Source organism: Mustela erminea, chromosome X (genome assembly GCF_009829155.1).
Source record: "Mustela erminea isolate mMusErm1 chromosome X, mMusErm1.Pri, whole genome shotgun sequence".
NCBI classification, from domain to species: Eukaryota; Metazoa; Chordata; class Mammalia; order Carnivora; family Mustelidae; genus Mustela; species Mustela erminea.
In genome coordinates this window covers 60,255,047-60,272,514 of record NC_045635.1, presented here as the reverse complement: position 1 = coordinate 60,272,514, position 17,468 = coordinate 60,255,047, and the positions used below count along the sequence as shown (strand labels likewise).

The 17,468-nt window shown below is 41.4% G+C and overlaps 1 protein-coding gene across 8 annotated transcripts in view; it reads left to right on the top strand.

Annotated features, from left to right (window-relative positions):
* Positions 1-1,415: 1,415 nt before the first annotated feature.
* HDAC8 (histone deacetylase 8) overlaps positions 1,416-17,468 on the top strand; it is a 221,868-nt gene continuing 205,815 nt past the window's right edge. For 6 of the 8 annotated variants that reach the window (XM_032331391.1, XM_032331392.1, XM_032331398.1 and 3 more), the window contains exons 1-4: positions 1,416-1,943; positions 2,450-2,502; positions 5,348-5,478; positions 7,041-7,182. In XM_032331391.1, coding sequence (XP_032187282.1) covers positions 1,719-1,943; positions 2,450-2,502; positions 5,348-5,478; positions 7,041-7,182 — 551 coding nt within the window. In that variant the 5' untranslated portion in view covers positions 1,416-1,718. Of the gene's footprint in view, positions 1,944-2,449; positions 2,503-5,347; positions 5,479-7,040; positions 7,183-8,585; positions 9,361-17,468 lie in introns of those variants that run through there. The other 2 variants (XM_032331396.1, XM_032331393.1) reach the window with 2 other exon arrangements.

Below are 17,468 nucleotides of genomic sequence, written 5' to 3'. Positions count from 1 at the left end.
TTTATTAAATACTCAATGTTTATTTATTAAATAATATAAGCATCCTATATTCATTATCTGACTCTGCTGCATTGCATACAGTTTCTTGTGTATTTCTCTCATCTCTACAAGAATGCATATTCCCTGAGAGCAGAGATCAGATTGTAATTCATATTGAGAACTGAACCCTTAGCTGTAGTATACATTTAGCTGACGTCAGATAAATGTTTGATGAATGACTGAATGATCACAGAACTTTGAACTAGTTGCTATGGGAATATATAAAAGAAGCATAAGTTAAAGAACACATCACAGGGGGAAGAATATTTCCAGAATGCTAAGTATTCAGGGAATACTAAATAGAGGGTTGAGCAAAGTTAAATTTAACACAGAGTCATCCTGGAGGAATGAAGTTTATTTACATAGTAAAGGGAATGTTCAAAGGCTTCGGTGTCAGGCAGACCTGGTTTTGAATTCCTGCTTTTCTGCTTAGTGTGTGATGTTGAACAATTATTTTTTCTCTCTAAACTGCCTCTGTAAAATGGGCATATTACAACATCCTTCATAGGATTTCATCTTTTGCAAAATGAAATGAGATAAAATATCCAAGTGCATATCACAATGCTTTATAAGGGTTTAAAGAGTCAAAAAAGCAAGCTAGATTTTAAAGGAGGTAAGGATATTGGATTGTCTGAGGGGTGTTCCTAGGTCACTTCAGGTTAATGTGAGAGGTGGAGGCTTGAGCATTGGCCAGCTTGCATCATATCATAGGGGCTGCCAGGAATGCAGAAATACTGATGATAATTCTAGAACTGCTTCAGGATATTGTTAATGTAGACCCTCACACTAAACCTAAAATATATAAGTAACCCTTGTATAGTTACAGAAGCAAAAGCAGGGAGCAAAGGGGAGCTGCAGTTCCCAAACGTCACTGAAAGCATCTGCTTACCCCCTTACTCCACATGAATTTTCAAAGAGTAATTTGACATCACTACTTGATTGAAATCTACAAAGCAATTTCCAGAGTACCGTCCAGCCTATTAGGAAAGTGCTCTGGGCTTTGCCAGAGTAAATTATTGATATTGTTAACTCCTACATGGACATGGATTAATGATGAAAAGGAATAAACTAAAGTTGTGGTACAGAATTTACTATGCAAACTTTCCCAACCCTTTGCACCATTAATTAGTCCCACACCCCCACACCTCCCTCCCCGCCGCCCCCCTCCCCTCCCCGCCACCGCCACCACACTCACCCAAAAGCCTGTCTAATGTAGCTCGGTGGTATTGGGCTCCTGATGATCAAACTGTGTCGTTTTTAAATATTTATATGGCTGTATTTGCAGATTGAAACGATGCGTAAAGAGTTGAGCCTGCTTTTTTCTTTTCTTTTCTTTTTTTAAGCGCTAACACACATTCGCGGCTATTTTAGTAATTAGCCCGGCTCTTCCGCTACCCGAACCCCTCAAAACTACATCTCCCAGCATGCTCTAAAGCTGGTCTGACCTCATCTCAAATGGCCCCGTAGGGCAACAAGGATGGTTAGTTTTGACCGTGCTTATTTGTGCCATAAAATATTGATCCTAATTGGCTGCTATTTGGGCTTTTATATTTGCCGGCCTCCCGTTTTTGAGCCGTGGTCACTAAATGAAGAGGTTCTGGCCTGGGAAGGCCCATGCATTCCTTCAATTGGATGGGGAGCTGGGACAGTGTCTCTGGCGACAGCGCGAATAGGAGGGAATGTTGACCAGGGAGCACCGCTGCGGCCGTTCAGAGGAGCAGGAACCGGAGCCCGGGTTGAGTCCGAAAAAAGCCGGATCCAGACGGCGGCTCCGGAACGGCTGCAACTGGAAGATGGAGGAGCCGGAGGAACCGGCGGACAGTGGGCAGTCGCTGCCTCCAGTTTACATCTACAGTCCCGAGTATGTCAGCATGTGCGACTCCCTGGCCAAAGTCCCCAAACGGGTAAGAGAGGTGGGGGGAAAAGACCGTGGGCTTTTGGGGTGGGGGTGGGGGCCTTTGGACCCGATGCATTAGGAAGGGGTTGAGGATTGGGCTGGGGAAAATCAGCAGAAATTTGGGCAGCTGCACCAGGTGATGGGGGAAGTGTTCCCTTGTAGTTTCTGAGAGCGCAGCATTTATCTGCGGGGCGTCCAATGCATCGGTTGAGGTAGGAGTGCGGGGGAGGGGATGGCACTGACGGGTTGGTGTCTCTACTACAAGGGATCCCTGAAGTGGGGAAGACGCTGCAGGAGAGAAATGTTCCCCTACCTCCGCAAGGCCCGGTAGCTTTCGCCTTAGCAATTTGTCTAAAGTGCATTGTAACTGTTAAGTAAAAAGACGAGGGTTAAAAGTTAGTTTCTTTGTTCAGGATGATGAAGTCGATGGTATTTCTCTGAATTAAACATTTAAGAGACTTGTATTCTGCCCTTTTTTCTTGCTATTTTTTTCTTTTTTGTTGATGTTTTTAGGCCAGCATGGTACATTCTTTGATTGAAGCATATGCACTGCATAAGCAAATGAGGTAAGTTGTCTTTCATGAAAAGAGCCCCGAACCTAAGTGTTCTAACCTTAATGTCCTACTTCACAGTGGAGCAAATTAGGAGAATAGTCTTTTTTTTTTTTTCAATTTTTTTGTAATCAGTGTTTGTAATCTATCTGTAACCTAGTGAAAGTTCTTGAAGAATTAAGAAGACCTGAAGAAAAATGCCTGAAGTAGTTAAGATCCATTAGAAATAAGACTTTGTTGCTGGAAGGGAGAGTATTCTAGGGATAGGTGCTCTGTGGAGATTTTGAGGAGAGTACATTAGGACACTAAAACCCATCCGATGAAGGGGGGGAATAGATGTTTGGCTAGGAGGTGTTCTGGGGTTTGTGTGTATTTGTTTCCAAGCCAGATGTGAGGGTGTGTGTTCAACTTCAGACTTTTAGACACCCCATCACCACCACCAAACTATTAGCTACTAGTAAGCCTGGAGACAAATCAAGACTAAAGCAAAACTGCAACCAGACCAGAACTCAGCTAACAGTTCTGAGTTAAGTGCTTCTTTTAAGTGCTTAACTCAGAGTTAAGTGCTTCTTTTTTAAAAAATGAGCTTGCTGTTAATCTTTATAAGAGTAAATATTATAACCCTGTCTTGTAGGATTATTTGTGACATTGTCTGGCCAAATAGGTGAGTGTCTGCACAGGCTTGTGTGGTATGTTTCATTTATCTCCCAGAAGTTTGTGTAATAGGCTTTCAAATTTTATTCTTATTATTAACAAAATCATTTATGGAGTACCATATTTTTTTAACCCGTATGTGTGTTAGACATAAGAACTACATGCCTTCCATTTATTTAACTTTTCTTTTAAAAAATATTTTATTTGTTTATTTACTTGCAAGAGAGAGAGAGAGAAAGAGCACAAGCAGGGGGAAGAGGCAGGCAGAGAGAGAGGGAGAAGCAGACTCTCCCCTGAGCAAGGAACCCAATGTGGGACTCGATCCCAGGACCCTGGGATCATGACCTGAGCCAAAGCAGACACTTAACCAACTGAGCCACTCAGGCATCCCACAGTTATTTAACTTTTCAAAAGTTACTTTAAGACAAACAAGAAATCAGTGCAAAGCAAAACTGTCCCATTCCCTTGCTATTAAGCAGAGAGGCTTTCCATATTTGTTAAACAAGAGGAAGGATGATAGAAAAGATACCTATTAGGGCTGGGAAACATGGTCCAAGAAACTGTAGCATTTATATTTTAATGTGCAAATTTGTCACCTCTGAGGATGTAGGCATATTTTCTTGAAGGAGAAGCAGGAATCCTTGGCTCTTGACCCTATACATGATTTTTTCGAGACTGGGCTACAGGATTTTTCTGACCTGCTTTGTGATACTAGTAGCCTCTATGATCATATTAATTCATGAAAAACTCATGGCTGAGTTCCCATTCAGCAAACATAAAAAACCACCACACTGCTACCTCCCTGTGACTTAGGTCATTGCTCTTCCAACTTGAATGTACTTATGAATCACCTTGTTAAATACTGATTCAGGAAATCGGCGGCGGGGTTGGGGGACTGAAGTTCTGCATATCTAATTAGCTTCTAGGTGCTGCTGCTGCTGGTCCATAGATTACCCTTTGAGTGGCAATGGCAGAGTCAGGGAGAGGAGATGGGGAGTAGGCAGCTGGAGGTTAGACGTGATAAGTCCTGCTGTAAGCTTAAAGTCACCCTGTATTCTTTCAATCGCTTCTTTTCTTTTAACGATTTTTTCATTTATTTGAGAGAAAAGGAGAGAGAGTGGTGGGAGGGGCAGAGGGAAAGAGAGAATCTCAAACAGACTCCCCATTGAGCACAGAGCCTGACCCAGGGCTTCATCTCACGACCCTGAGGTCATGACCTGAGCCGAAACCAAGAGTTAGATGTTCAGCTGCCACCCAGGTGCCCCTCTTTCAGTCACTTCTGTTTGTCACTTGTTGTGAGAAGTTGATTGAGAGCTTCTGAGTGAAGCCCAGTTCCAACCAGTTTGCCCCTTCTCTTTTTCCTCTCAGAGGTATATGTGGCACACCAGGTAGAGGAACTTTTATGTTTTGAGTTGCCACATTCAATCTTTTAATATTAATAATAATGATAGTTATCCATAAAGCATTTTCATGTTGTCATTTAGTCTTCACATATGTCCCATTAGATCTCCCTACTTTATAGATGAGAAGCTGTTAAGTACGGAGTTAAAAAGAGGTGCCCAGTTCTTTGGCTCCAAATTCAAAATTCATGAAAATACAATTGCCTACTAAAGTTAAAATACAGAGTTAAGTATTGATTTTGGCTCAGGTCATAATCTTAGGGTTGTGAGATCAAGCCCCATGTTGGGCTCCATACTGGGCCTGGAGCCTGCTTAAGATTCTCTCTCTCCCTCTCCCTCTGACCCTCCCCCCTGCCTCCCCCCTTTCTCCCTCCCTCTCTAAAAAAATAAGTAAAAAAATAATAAAGTAAAAATATAGCTGAAAGGATTATATATACCAATTAGGAAGTGACTCAAATGAGACTATCTCCACCTACTAGTTTGTCATGCAAGTTGTAACTTCACAGAGTGAAGTTGGTCCAGTATCTGTTTAACTTGAATATAATTACTCACTTTTTTTTTAACCTACCTATAAACTCAGGGGGAAGATCTGCCCTCTCACCCCTATTAATGGAATCATTATATAGATGTGAGGAAGTGAGGACTAGATGGTGCAGTAGGAGAACAGAAGGTGTTCTATATTTCAGCCCACTGGAACTGGAAGCTGGGAGTTGTATTTTCTGCTCAGACTGCTGGCTCCTGCTTCCAGTTTCTGACATACTCTGGGTCTGAGTCACTCACCTCTCTTTGTTCTCTGTTATTATTAGGATAGTTAAGCCCAAAGTAGCTTCCATGGAGGAGATGGCCACCTTCCACACTGATGCCTATCTGCAGCATCTCCAGAAGGTCAGCCAAGAAGGAGATGACGATCATCCAGACTCCATAGAATATGGGCTAGGTAAAGTCATTACCGGGTAATGATGGGAGGTAGATGACCTCCATCTATAAATTGTAACCACTTATTTTATGATTGCATGATGGTCTTTCATATTTGTTAATTAAGAACTAATGTGTTAACCACCATTTTAATCTCTTAGTTTAGATATACATATCTCACTTAAGGAGCAAACCATACGAATTGAGCAAAACTGAATGGTGGGTCAGATGGGGGAAGATCTTTTAGTTGCCGAAGCCCTAATAGTAGTGCCCAGATTGGGTCTGGCTGCATGTATGCTGATGTAACTGTCCCATGACCTTATATTTTAACTTGAGTACATATTTATGTTCCAGCTAAGTTTTCAACCCTGCTTGAGGTTGAACAGTTGTATTTAAAAAAAAAAAAACTGTAGGTGGCCAATAGGCTAGTCTAGAGAAACACCATGGTTTGGTAGAACCCTGGTCTGGGAAATGGGTGAGTCAAGAGACATGGGTCCCAGGCCTGGCTCTGTGTGACCATAGAGAAGACATATCACCTCTCAGGACTCAGTTTCTCCATCTGTAGGATGTGACTAATCTTGAAGGTTTAGCTTTTCTAGTTCCAACACTTCAAAAAATTCTTTGCCAAACATTGGAGATGTTTATCTCTCATTTGGAAGCTGATGTTAGCACAGTAGCTTTTTGGTAATATATGTTGTTTTTGCACCTCAAACTACTCCCAGTAGGGTTCTAAATCCAGTTCCAATGTGTGGAGGTGGGGCTTCCCTCCACACCACCTGCAATGCTCAGGACACCAGCTGGGTGGCCTACAATTCGACTCAATTCTGACACTGTCTACCTGGCAATAGCATCAGGTCCCACAGGTTAAAGGCTCCCTCCCACAAGACTGCTCGGCGCTTCACATGCCAGTCACAAGCCCAGCTTGTTACCTGTGCTTCTGACTGACTGGCTATAAATCAGAAGGTTCCCACAAACACCCTCTTTTGGGTTGAATTTGCTAGGACAGGGCGCAGAACTCAGGGAACCCATTTACTCACTAGCTTACTGGTTCATGGTAAAAGACTATAACTCAGAACTGCCAGATGGAAAAGATGCATAGGGCAAGGGATAACCAAAGGTGTGGAGCTTCCACGCACTCTCCAGGCATCATCCTCCCCCCACATCTCCACGCTCACCAAACCAGAACCTCTCCCAGCCAGCCTTTTGAGTTTCTATGGAGGCTTCATTACATAGGCATGACTGATTGAATCTTTGGCCCATTGGTCATTGAATCGCCAGCCCCTTCCTCTCACAGGAGGAGGTCAGGGGGTAGAACTGGTAATTCCAACCTCCAATCACCTGGTTTGCCCCACTGCTCATCCCCACCCTGATCCTGAGGTGTGATCCACAAGTCACCTCATTAACACAACAGGGACAACTTTACTGCTCTCCTCACGTAGGAAATTCCCACAGTTAGAGGAGCTGAGTGTCAGACGTGGCGGATGAAGATCACCTAGGGGTATTTCTTATTATGTAAATCACAGTATCACACCTCTTCTTTCTCCACTTCATCTTGTAACAAGCTCTTCTGATGTTTGCCCGAAGGTTATGACTGCCCAGCCACTGAAGGAATATTTGACTACGCAGCAGCTGTAGGAGGGGCCACTATCACAGCTGCCCAATGCCTGATTGATGGAATGTGCAAAGTAGCAATTAACTGGTCCGGAGGGTGGCATCATGCAAAGAAGTAAGAAAATTACCTTTCTGCTTTCTGCTTCTTTCCTTGGGTCAGTTTCTCAGTTATGTAAACTCTTCTGCTTATTGTCTGGGCATTCACTGAGAGATCTGTGTACAAATATAGCACTTGACGAGGCATTCTGAGGAGATACAAGTGGAGCAGAAGAAGGTGACACAATATAGTGGAAAACACTCTATTCAAAGTCAGGATACCTGGGCCTTGTGCCTAGTTTTTCTGCAGACTTGGCTAACTGACTTGGAAAGAGTAACCTCTCTAGGACTCAATTTCTTCATCAGGAAAATGGGCGGGGGCGAAGGATCTAACTAGACAGTCTCTATGTTCCTTTCCCAGCTTTTTGGAAATTCCCCTGTCTTCAGGGGACTTATGCTTTAGAGACACTCACAGAACTAGAATAATTAGGGAACAACATCAGTTTTGGTACCAACCGAATATGTATATGAGCTGAGATTTTAGCGCTATGCAGAAATTAATCGTGGAAGTCTTGGGAGAGGTGCATTTTAGAGCTGGTCCTTGAAAGAGGTGGCAAACAGATTTCCAAATAGGTGGGAAACTGATGAGAATAGATTTAAAATAAAAGGCTGACAAATCAAGAAGGAAGCTTTTGCTGCCATCTCCAAGGCAAGTGGCAACTGACTGAGAGAATTAAGTGTCACTCAGGAGAAAGGGCTTCTGAAACAGCAGTTCTCAGGTGCTACTTGGAGCTAGAGAAGTCCTTTTGGAGTTTAATGTTGACATTTCAAACAGCTCCATCCTGTGTGTGACAAGGACTGCGGGGACGGCATTTGTCATCTTGCTTGATAGGCTTTTGCTTGCTATGTGGGTAGTACTTAATACAGACTGGAGGAGAGGAATTTTTAAAACTCTGAATTGCTCTATGGGCTGTGTGAGTGAAATGAAGCAGCAGAGGTAGTAACTGGTGATATATCTTTCACACGCCAGTTGTTCATACTGTTGGCCATGAGCTTGATCATGTTTGGTGCTCTTGAGTCCAGATAAAATGGCGCTTTATTTCTCAGACTAAAACCCTGAGCACAGTTTCAGCATATGGAGGTTAAGATAAGAACATGGAATTCTTTTCATCATATCAAAGGCTTTCATGACCAAGGAAGTCCTTGAGAAAGTTTACTACTAGAATCTACTACTGAGGTGATGGAGCAGAGAGAACCAGTGTTTAATAATGAGTTTTATGTGGCCTTAGAAACAAAGAGAAACTACCTACCTTTGTTAGCTCTTGCTCCATTAAAAAATTTCAAAATAAAGACAGTGATCCCTAGGACTAAAATAAATAAGTAAATAACCTTCTCGCCTTTAAACTACAGATGAAAGGTGGGAGAGGGGGTTAAAAAACAAGCCTCTCTGAACCAAGGACCTCTATTCCCTTTTGCATTTAGCCAGTTGAGAAGAAAGGCAGTGTGCTTTCATGGAAAAGGCCTGATCCTGTTAATCAGATCTGCTTTCTGTGTGGGGCACTGGAGGATCTTCTATACTTAAATTCCCTGCTTAAGGCCTGCAAGGGCCTGGGTCAGTTTCCAGTGGACTACCCAGATACCTGCCACTTCTTCTCACTATTTTGCTTTGAAATGAAGCATACTCTATCTAGAGCCAATCATGGCTGCTTCTGGGCTGTGTGTAGGTAGGTATTATCTTAACTGTTTCAGACAGTTTTCAGCTGATCCTACCTGGAAACAGACAAAAATTGTGGTGGATATAAATTACAGAGAGTTTCTAGGGCTTTCCCCAATTCAGGTCCAAATTCTAGGGGGTTCTTGGCACTTCTAGAATGTCTCTGCAGGGGGACCACAGGTATTGAGCCCATGAACCGACATCTAGCCAGCATTATCTATCATAAGCGCAATATTTGTTTAAACGTTGACATCCCTAAATACATGTATAGATTCATACATGCCATTTAGCCATTCAACATGCACTGATTAAGCACCTACTGTATGCCAAGCACATGTTTATCATCACTAATAAGCAGAGAGATAAAAATTGAAGCATGGTATCTTTCTCCCTTACCAATGTTGAAAAAAAAGTCTTCAAAATATCCTCATGCTGGCATAATTACAGTGAAATTGGTACATTCTTTTTGAAAACTTTGGGAAATGGTGTTGAAAGAGTGGGGAAAATATTCCTACCTGTATGACCCTGTACTGTTGTTCTTGTCTATTCTAAGGAAATGAACCAATCCAGCCTTCACAAAATTTGTATCTTAGAGGTAAGACAGCAAATAATTGCATTTGGAAACTAAAGAACAATGATTTTCAAAGAAATTCCTTAAAAGAAGAGTGATGAGTGACTAATGCTGTTAGATATTAAACGTACAAAACTAGACTAATGAAAACACCAGTACTGCTGGTATAAGATGAGACAGATGATATTATACTACACTCCCCAAAGAGACTGTTATATATAAGAATTCAGTCTATTGTAAAAGATGCTTTGCAAGTGGATAGGAGTGGAAAGGATTATCCAGTAAATGATGTTGTGACAGCTGGTAGCATTTATACCCTCATCTCCTATAATAAACTAAAATAAGTGGCAGCTAGATTGAACAGTTCAATGTAAAAAAAGCAAATTATAAAAAAAACTAGAATGAATGGATATTTATCAAGCTTCTCATGGAGAATAGTTTTTTTACACTTAGGAAGTAATAGGAAAAAAAAAATCTCCCAAAGGGAAAGCTCAACAAATTTAGCTGCATAAAATTTTAAAACCAAAATCACTTTTAAAAGTTTTGTGGCCATTTAAAACACAAAATCTAAATACAGACTAAAAAGGCATATTTGACATAAATATGACAAAGTGTGTTTGTATTTCCTAAGTCACTTCTGTGGTATGATGTATAAAAAGAAGTATGGGCAAAGAACGTGAAGAGAAAATTTACAAAGGCGTTTAAGTACCATGGAAAAGCCTGGGGCAGTGTTCATTGCTACTGGTCAAAGAAATGCAAATTTAAACTAGGTAGCCCCTTTTTAAGCCAGAATTGAAAAACATGGTACTCAGTTGGCTAGTAAGAGCATGGTTTGTTTCAGCCTTTTAAGAAAGTAACTTGGTAGCTAAGGTATATTAGTGCCTGCTGTCTACTTTAGGGATAGGATCAATGCCCTTTAATCCTACTCCTGAGAAGACAGTCAAAATATAAAAAAACTATTTGCGTGGAAGTGCTTATCAGTGTTCTTTGTGAAACAGAAATATTAGAAATAAAATGAATATGTAGTAATAAGGAAATGGTCAATCTGCTCCATAGAGTGTTATGTATTATTTTAAATGATTATTGTGAAGACTGTATAAGGCATTTCAGAAAAAGACTTGTGTTAATGAAAAGGCAGGTTTTTAAATTGTATGCACATCACAACTACAACTTTGTAGAACACACACATATTTTTTTAAAAAAGCAGTGGGAATAATGATAGTGGCTATGTCAGGGTGACAGAATTATTGATGAATTTTTTTAAACTATGTTTCTGTAGTTTGAAAAATTTCTGTAATGAGATTTTATCACTTTTACAGCTAAAATATTACCAAGACAAGAAGAGGGAAAAAATAGTTAATACTACAAAGGGTTAAAATCTTTATTCTAGGGGCACCTGGATGGCTTAGTCAGTTAAGCTTCCAACTCTTGATTTCTGCTCAGGTTGTAATCTTAGGGTTGTGGGATCTAGCCCGGCATCAGGCTCTGTGCTGAGCATGGAGCCTGCTTGGGATTCTCTCTCTCTCTCTCTCCCCACTCTCTCTCCATTTCTCCCTCTCTCCCTGTCACTCTCATCTCTTCCCCCCAAAAATAATAAAATCTTTCCTTTAACTGATTTTTTAGAACACTGAAATTTAGATAAGTGGGCAAAAGACAGGAACAAGTCACCAAAGAGGAAACAAATAGTAAATAAACATGAGTAAATATTTAGCATTACTAAAATTACAGGAAGGGAGATTGAAACATAATATACATCTGTATGTATTTGTCTCCTCCCAAATTTGAGCTGAAAGAAGAAAGATTCTCAACTCATATCTATTACTCTCGGTAATCTGTTCTAAGGAAATAAACCAATCCAAAACTATTGGAAAACTGTGTGTATGAAGATGGTAATTTCTCTCTTAATTATAATAGCCAAAAAAAAGTGGAGGGGTAGGGGAAAGAGGGAGACCTAAATATTCAACAACAGCAGAATGTTTAGATAGTATGCTGTAAGATAATCACTTGATAGGCTATTATGTAACCATTAACAAGTGATAATTAGGATGCCTATGTAACCAAAAAAATGCCTATTTTGTAATGTTGGCTTTGTTTTTAAAGGGCAGGTAGCTACAACATTGCACATTAACTCCAATTAGTCATGTAAAAAATAGATGCTTATGAAAAACTCTTAGAAGGAAATAAACAGAATGATACCAATGACTTTGTGAAGATGATGAGGCTGTGAGAGATAAAGAGGTATACACACACACGTACACACACACATCATTCTTCTATTTCCTATATTTTTCCTGTATTTTCTCTAATGTATATTAGTTTTATCAGTAGAACGTTTTATAGTAAAAACAGCTTGGAACAAGGTGGGAAGTGGTTACAATACAGACACAATATGGTCAGTGTATGCTACAATTCAGTGCAAGGTAGTGGAGTATACAGAAGGAGGAGAAGGAGCTTGCCTTCCCTTCGGTGGGGATAGAGAATTCCAAACAGAGGGAATAATAAAAAGAATGGCAGTGGGAGGTATGAGAGAATTACAAGTAGTTACGGTGAATTAGTTATAGAGAATTACAAGAGTTAAATGTGGCCAGGATGTGAGAGCAAATAGAGCAAGAGCAGATTATTAAGGATTTGTCAGCATGCTGAGGAGTTGGACTTTTTTTCTGGGGCCAGTGGGGATTTACTGAAGAATTGTAGAGAAGGTGGCAATATGCCGATTGGATCAGGGGAAACTGAGACTAAATAGGGAGGAGAAGGCCATCCCTGAATCATTCACTTAACAAACTTTTATTAAGCTCCTGCTGTATATCAGGTGATGAGGGAACAAAGGATTACACAGGAAGTTCTTATGATTTGAGGGCAATTGGTACCAGGCAGAAGACCACCAAGTGAATCTATTTGAAAAGGGGACAAAAATTTTTGAGTAAATAACAGAGAGGGCAGGACTTGATTAGCATACTAACTGGAATGACTAAAACACTATCAAAATGTGTTTATTTTGTCTCTTTTAATAAAATTTTGTTTGGGCCTAATTTCTCTAACAAAACTGCATGATATTTCAAGATGGCACATTTAATTTTCTGTGAGATTTTTACAGCATGATCACTAAGAGGGTTGATTTTGACAAAATGTTCAAGGGCTTTTTCAGTTTTTTCTGAGCGCTTCTCCTTAATCATTTGGCATTCAAATCGCTCTCTTTCGAACCACTTTTTAAATCCTTATTCTTATCCTTATTTATATTTCTCCTCTTCAGTTGTAAACTGGTCCTTGCCAGTTTTATGTGTTGACTTCATGGTATCTTGCATCCTTTTGTAAGATTTGTAATTTCACTTTGTAATAGATTTTCAGTGAATTGTTCACTGATGTATCCATGAAAGACAAAGCGATCGAATAGATGGGGAGGAATAGGTGCTAGGGTTTAGAGGTGTAACTTGTTTGAATGGGGACTGACAGAAGTGGTTGATTCATTAACAAGTACTTTCATGCTATTGACAGCGTTTGCATCCCTAGGAAACTTCAAAACCTTAATGCTTCTGGGACTAAGATAATTAATTCTCAGTAGTAAGAACTTCCTGTATCAGCAAAGGTCTAGTGCAGTGTTTTTCAAACTGAGAGTTTCAGCTCCTTAATAGAACCTGGTATCAATTCAGTGGGCTGCAACCAACATCTTTTGAAAGCAAGGTGGATTTCACGAAACTTGTTCAGTGTATGTGTATTTATTTGTATATACTAGGACACAGTGGAAAATGACAAGTCACTGTAGAGTGGAATAACTGTGAACTCTGAAGTAAGACACTGGTGCAAATCCAGGCTGCACCATCTACTGGCCATGTAGATAACTTGAGGGTTAGTCCAGAAACAGCATGTACAGGGGCAGAGAGGCATGAAAGCTGAGGGGACTTCCAAGTCTGTAATTAAAGCTGGAACTCCTGTAGGTAAGTGACTGTAAGTAAGATGGGGGAGGTGTAAAGGGTCCTTACATGCCAAGATAGAAAGTTTGAACTTGATCCTTCAGGTCAGTGGTTCTTGACCTGTTTCAGTCACAGACCTTCTGAAAATCTGATGAAAGCTATGTATACTGTCCCTAGAAAAGTGTACATATGCAAAATTTTCCTTGTAACTTCAGAAAGCATAAGACTCTCTTAAAGCCCGTGTATGAATGGATGGATCCCTGGTTAAGAACCCTGGCTTTGGACCATGATAAATCACTGAAGGAAGTTTTAGCCAGGAGGAGGTAACATGATCAGATTTGCATGTTAGGATTGAGAGGCTAGCAAGTCAGCAGATAAACTGGTGGGGAGTGCGAGGGGGTGGATGTCAATAGAGAAATCAATTAGGACTTGACTGTAATAATCTACCCAAATGGAGGTGAAAGCAGTGATGATGAGCATTGAAGTGAGAATAAATTCAAGAGCCATTTAGTAGCTAGAATAGATAGAAATGGTAACCAAAAATAGGGAAGGAGCAATCTAGATTTCTTGTGTAGATGACTGAGTAAATTTGGTTACCATTAACCAGGAAGAGTAGGGATGAGAACTGATGTGCTTCTGGAACATGTAATTCAAGATGTCTGCTAGAGAGCTGGTAATTGGGTCCAGCTCAGGGCTTTGGAGCCTATAATGCATGTATGAAATACCTGGGCATCTTGATAAAATGTGGATCTTGTTCAGGAGGTCTGGGGTGAAACCTAAGAACCTGCACTTCTGACAGACTCCCAGATGATACTAAATGCTGCCAATCTGTGAACCCGACTTGCACTAGTAAGAAGCCAGAGCTCAGAACTGTTTCCACTGAAGATACCTATCTGGGAGTCAACAGCATGATAGGTGGTAATTAAAACTAAGAAAATAGATAAAATCACCTGAGAAGCATCTATAGGATAATATGGAAAACAAAAGAAATACTGAGCCTTGTGGGATGCCAGTGTTTACAGGACAGGTAGAAGAAGAAAGGCCTACAAAGGAATCTTAAGAAGAAATGGTCAAAGGAAGAGAATCAGAAAAGACTGATCATGGAAACCAAAGGTGAACCTTAAGAAGACCAGTACCAAAAACCATTCAGATAGCAACGTCTGCCACCAGAGCAAAAACTGATTCTTAGAGGGAGTGGGAGAAGACAAAAAACTTAGATGCTACAGGGTGTATGGCCCTCGAAAGGGTCACAGTACATAAGCAAATGTTCAGTCTATCTGTGGTAGCAAATTGTGCAGAGTGGCCAGTTAAGAAAAGGTATCTAAAAAGGCTCCTTGGATGAGGAAATGATAACAAGCAAATGGTTAAGAAACAGCACTGTAGAGAAGTAAAGTAAGATTTGCCAAGAAGGTGGTTATGGTGAAGAAGACTTCAAAGATGCAGAGGAATGAGTGTGCCAGGGGGATGAGAAAGTGAACAGCATTTCAAAAGGCCTCAGCTGCCTTTTCAAAACCAGAGCAGTATAAATAAAGCAGCTTGGTGGATTTGGGGGACGACCTATGGCCCACTCTTGCTGGAGGGCTGAAGTACAAAGTGGATAACGGCAGAAGATGAGGTAGAAAAGTAGGAAATGGGTCTTGAACGGCTTCACGTATATCTGAATCGCCAAACTTATAGATGCAGCTATCTGGTTCTGTCTTAGAGATCTTGATCAGGTAGGTCTGGAGTAGAGTGTCAGAGCCTGAACTTTGAAACTCCAGGAGTGATTCTGCTGTGCACGCTTTGAGAAATTCTGTGGTAGGAAATGGAGGAGGCTGCTACAAAATCAATGAGGAAGTAACATGGTTAGATGTGTGTTTTAGAAAACTTAACTCTGACCATGGTCCTAGAGGACGGATTGACGGAGGTGTAGACTGGAGGTGGGGAGACTGAATAGGGTACCATCAGTTCCAGTGACAAGTGATGAGGACCTGAACTAAGGCAGAGCAGTGAGATTGGGGGATGGGGAATGGTGAAGGCTCACTGAAAAAAGCTTTAAGAGAGAAAATCGAGTATCAGTGATTAGTAGATATGGGTGGAGAGAAAAGATGAGGAAGATCACTCAAGTTCCTGGCTAGTTTTGAGCAGAGTCCCAAACAAGACAGGACTTGGTAACAGTAGCCAGCATGTGTTGAGCTCTGTGCTAGATGCTGCCTTACACACATTGTTCTCAGAGATTTTCCTATTTCTCGTATATTCTGGAATGAAGAAGTGGATATTGTTATTGTCTCTCTTTTACACCTGGGAGTACAGAGAGGTTAAACAACTTGGCTCAAGCTTGGTAAGTGACGGTGTTGGAATTCAAACCCAGGCGGTCTGACTCATCACCCTGTATGCTTAACCCTTGTATACCTCAGTAAATCAACAGGAGGAGTTGGTGTGCAGCAGAGGTAATACCCAGGGAAACCAGGTACTCAGACTTGGAGATGGAAGTGGAAGCTAGAAATAGAGACAGATGTGTTGCCAGTATCTAAAGGCATGTTGCAAACCATGGCAATGGACAGAATTACTGAGGGAAAAGGCAGAGAGTTAGAAAAAGAAAGTAGAGCCTAGAGCCCCAGGAAACACCAGCTTGTAATGGGCGAGTACAAGAAGAGGCCCCAGTGAATTCAGCCGGAAAGCAACAGTCAGGGCTAGCAAGATAACCAGAATAGAAAGGGACCATGGAATCCCCTGAGGAGCAGAAGAGTTTCAGGAAGAAATGAGCTCTCAGTAGTGTCACACACTAGGGAGGGGTCAATCGAGAGAGATACTAAAGAGTGTCAGTCGTATTTGGCAAGTAATGTAGCCAATAATGATTTTGGTAAGATAACTTCCTGGAGAGTGAGGGGCATGTAAACTGTTGAGGCTTGAGTAGGAATTAAGGAAATGGGCAGGAAAGGAACAGAAATGGTCCAAAAGTTTGGGAAAGAACTGAAAGAGGAGGACAATGGCCAAGGGAAAGTAAGGCTTGAGGGTGCTTGTTGGATTTGTTCGCAAAGATTTAGGAGCATTTATGGGCTGAAAGGGAAATCTTGGAAATATGAGAAGGATAAGCAATGGAGCAAAGTCTCAAAGGAGGCAGGAGAAGATGGGGTGAGTGGCTTTGGGAGGAGGAGAGCCAACGCTTCTAAAGCCAGAGCAAAGGAAATGAAGGAGGGCGTAACAGATGAGTGTGTGGGTTGCGTACTAGAGAACCAAGGAAGCACCTGCCCATGACCTCTACTTTCTCTAAAAAATGCCCTTGCCCTCTTCTGTCACTTGCTCACAGGCTGCTTTGAATCCTTTGATTCTGCTTTTTGTAGTCAGTCTCTTAGGAAGTCATCTTGTCCCAGCCAGAATCCCTTAAACAGGACTCACCCTATCCATGTAAATATGTGTGAGGAGATTCTAAAACCCAACACAGAACAGTGACTCCTAACCTCCAGCATTTTCCAAGAGATACCTGATTTGTCCTCTTTGACTTGCTCTTCCCCTTTCTTGCCTCTTCTGGTGTGTCTTACCTGTTTGGCTCTGCATTTCAGCTCCCAGGGTTTTCCTTTATCTCATTCCGATAATCCATTTAAGACCTACATATCTAGCTCAGCCATGCACTTCTTCCTCCCACGGTTCTGTTATTTGCCCTCTCCTCTCCTGACATTTCTACCTACCACCTGGCAATGCAGGATCTGTGTCATCTAGGCTCCCTCTGTCCTGCTTCCCTGCTAGAGAAGGAGAGGTATGTCCTCAAATGTTGCTGGTTTCTGCTACTTCTACCTGGGGGCAGAAAATGGTAGAGGCATAAAACGGCCTTGTGTTTTGGCAGGCTCTCCAGGAAGAGTGTAGAACTAGACCTCTAGCTATTAGTCATTATCCACCTGTAAGCTAGATCAAAGCTACTAGAGCTGTATTATCAAGAGCTCCAGTTCCTTACATGGATATAAAGTGAGTGACAGTGAATTGCATTACAGATCCAGTTACCCAAAGGGCTGTATGACCACTGCAACTTGTTAGCTACTAGAGCTGTATTATCAAGAGCTCCAGTTCCTTACATGGATATAAAGTGAGTGACAGTGAATTGCATTACAGATCCAGTTCCCCAAAGGGCTGTATGACCACTACAACTTGTTAACTGAGCAGCCAGCCCCCCTCTGTGTCTGCACTGCCCACCCTTC